The sequence below is a fragment of the Phaseolus vulgaris genome, chromosome 8, assembly GCF_051622355.1.
Source record: "Phaseolus vulgaris cultivar YP4 chromosome 8, ASM5162235v1, whole genome shotgun sequence".
Classification (NCBI taxonomy): domain Eukaryota; kingdom Viridiplantae; phylum Streptophyta; class Magnoliopsida; order Fabales; family Fabaceae; genus Phaseolus; species Phaseolus vulgaris.
The window spans coordinates 50,265,630-50,268,966 of NC_143505.1; the positions used below are offsets into that span (position 1 = coordinate 50,265,630).

A 3,337-nucleotide genomic window follows, 5' to 3' on the forward strand; every position below is an offset into this window, starting at 1 on the left:
CTTTTGTCTGGTAGTGTGTGTTAATTGATTCTTTGTCAAGGACCAAACCCCACTTCAAAGCGTGTGCTGATGTTGCCAAGAAATTTCTCTCCAATCTATAGACTTTTGGCATGCAAGACGTGTAACTTAACGGTTAAGGACTTCAACCTCTAAGTCTTCTTTCCCTTTAAATCACCTTAATTTCATTCACATCAAATTTGAAAAAACAAAATGCTAATTAAGCATTATGTTTTACGCCACTATAGATAAAGATCTAAACCTAAAACTAAGCAAAATTGTATCAACTCTTCATCAATACAGGTAATTATGCAATTAGAGAACTCTTCCTCAAACGGCATGGGTGATAAATTAACAAAACCGATTGTGATGACATTTTAGGAGAAAATGGAAAGAGGGAATGACAACTGCGAGTCTAAGCTCTTAAAACAAGTTTTGCTCATTCATTAATTCATTCACCATTGTGCTGTACATGTATCGGGACAAAACTTCGAAGGAAAAAACGCAAAAGGCACGAAAACCCATGACCTCTTTTTCTTTCTTCTGTGTTCATTGATAATCTCTTACATAACTCTCTTCATTCTAAGCCCTTTCTTCTTCTTCTTCTTCTTTTTTATTATCATTATTATTATTTATATGTTTATTTTAACTAGAAACTTCTTCCAAAAGCTTGTACCTTCTGACCTTATTCCTGAAGACCTGTTTGGTGGCACCACCCGAATTTGCTATGTCTTCTGACCTGGTCCTCCTCAGTCTCTCTTCCAAGGCACCGTTCGTGACTATTCTCTTGCGGGTTGAAACTAGAACCGGTGGAGATTTGTGGGGGGATGTGGATGCTGATGGCGATCTTGATGAGTCTGGTGACTTTGGTTTCTTAATGGGTTTCTGAATTTGGAGATGAAGGATACCACTCCCTTTGGGTCCCTTCTTGAGCCCCATGTTTTGAGCACTGTTGTTGATACCATTCTTGATTCTCTTGATCCTGCTCTCATCATCGTTGTTCCAAATTGACGAGGAGGAATTCGAAGAATTGCCCGACTTCTCTTTGGTGTCCTCTCTCTGACTCAAACACCAATTGCAGGTTCCAAGAGACTCTGGCTTCGGGTACAGATTGCTGCAGTATCTGCCAAATTTGAGGAAAAAACGAGGGTTAATTTTGAAACAATCAAATTATGAACCATACCCAAACGAAAAACTAGTCCATCATACAAAAGGGTCTAATCTATAAGGCCAGTTTTGTTAACATATAAAATAAAAATTGAAACTTGTGATACGAGAAGTGTCTTGGTTTAGTATACGACAGTGTCTGGAATGTGATGATAAAACCATATTAGAGGAGGAAAAAGAAAGAAAGAAAGAAAGAAAAAATATTATATACCCACCTGTGCTGAGATCTGAATTGGCAAACTCTGCATTGAAAAAGCTGATCAGAGAAGCCAAGATCCCCACACATGCAACACTCTGTATTGGGTGCAGAGTGAGATGTTCCTTTGGTTGTCATGTTTTGGTGTTTCTCATTGAGAGAGAGAGAGAGAGAGAGAAGATATTGATAATTGAGGAATGAATAGCTAAGGGTGTGTGGCCACAGAAGAAAAGGCGAGGAGACCCACAAATGACAAAAGGAAGTCCATATAAATAAAACACATGGACTTAGTTTCCGTGTGACCGTGTTTGGTGATGCTGGTTGTGTTGGGGTGTATTTATATGTATATTTAAATGCAGCAATTTCGTGTTGAGGTAGGAAAGGAAAATGAATGAATAATGGAGGCTGTTTGAGGAATGGGAATGGGAAAGGGATAGAGACATTCCTTCTTAAAAAATAAAAATAAAAATTGAAATGGTTGGTCCAGTTAGACCCCATGAATATGATATTGGAAAAGGGAGGGTCATGGTCATGGCCTAAGAGCCTCTCCTGGCCTAGTCATAGACTCGTGAGGGAATGGAACATTGCTTCGTTAGGCCAAAAAGGCTAAGCACAATTAAGAGGAACCTTATCTAAGACACCACGCTTTCCCCTTCCACATTCAGAGAACTACATAATTTCTATTTTTTTTTTCCATTATGGGATTTTTGCTACGTCTTTTATAATAAGAGATGCCAAAACAAAATATTATCAAAACATGACGTGTATATTATAATTTTGTTTATCGTTTTTCTCATTTTTCATCTATGTTATAAGATGCGTCAAAATTCTTTTCCTGGAAGGGTATACACTCTCCATAGAAAGAGAGATAAAAAAGAAGGAAATAAGTAATAAATGTGATGATATTGGAAGGTGAAATAATTAGCCATAGTTAGAGGTGTAAGTGGAGAATCAACCTCTTACACGAGTTTTTTCTTAATAATAAAAAAACACACTTAATTATATAATTAAGGTATAAATATAGTGTATTCTCTTTTAATCATGCATCAAAGTAAAAGTGATATAATGATATTGTTCACCATCATGATCGAATTAAGTTTGAAAACCATCATGATCGAATTAAGTTTGAAAAGTATAAATAAGATCAACTCGTTATCAAGAGATAAATATGATTTTATTTTTGAGTATTTAACACTTACAACTCTTATCTCTTATTATCGATTTAGACATAATCGAGTGTATTCTGCAAACAATCTCATTCTCTTTGAGGAGATACCACGACACATAGAACTTACAAAGTAGACAAAGTGAAAGTACTTTAGAATACCATTACAGAGAATGCTAGAAAAATCATATTCACCAAAACTATAAACACGAATCAAGATTAAGTCATCAATACTCGTACCTTGAGTTCTCAAGACTCGGCCTTGGGATTTAGGAAGGCATCTCCAACATAACTACCAATTGACAAAGACATCGAGAGACCCCTCATGAACTATTTTAGATATGAGAAGAGATAAAAAAAATGTACTACCAGAACACAAATTACATAGCAATTAATATCCATCCACAACATAGAATTAACCATTTGCACTTGTTGCTTAGTTTATTAATACTGGAACGTAACTAATTCACGTCTCCACGAGAATCAACTCAATATCTAATAACAATGATAATTATTAAGATCAGTTACATGCCCAAAAGCCTATAAATATCACTTGAAGGAATACTTTTCACATACTCAATACTTTCATTCATTACCTACTCACTCATTCTCAAACTATTACAAACTAGAGCATTGGTGGGTCTTCTACAGGTGGACCACCACTTGGCTTTCAACCATAAGCTCGACAGCCCTTAACATAAGAAGTCAGTTCGCTCATACAACTCGGCATGCACCTTGGATGACTCCAACTCATCCTCCATAAGAACAAAATGAAGTGTTGAGAAAGCATGTCAAAAAACTATCAACCCAGA

At 36.2% G+C, this 3,337-nt stretch overlaps 1 protein-coding gene across 1 annotated transcript; it reads right to left on the reverse strand.

Moving 5' to 3' along the window:
- Positions 1-413: 413 nt before the first annotated feature.
- On the reverse strand, positions 414-1,722 carry LOC137824430 (uncharacterized). The gene is made up of 2 exons (XM_068630077.2): positions 1,380-1,722; positions 414-1,120 (listed from the first exon to the last, which is right to left on the reverse strand). The coding sequence occupies exons 1-2, from the start codon at positions 1,496-1,498 to the stop codon at positions 643-645; spliced, it is 597 nt and encodes a 198-aa protein (XP_068486178.1). The 5' UTR covers positions 1,499-1,722; the 3' UTR covers positions 414-642.
- Between the last annotated feature and the right edge of the window lie 1,615 nt (positions 1,723-3,337).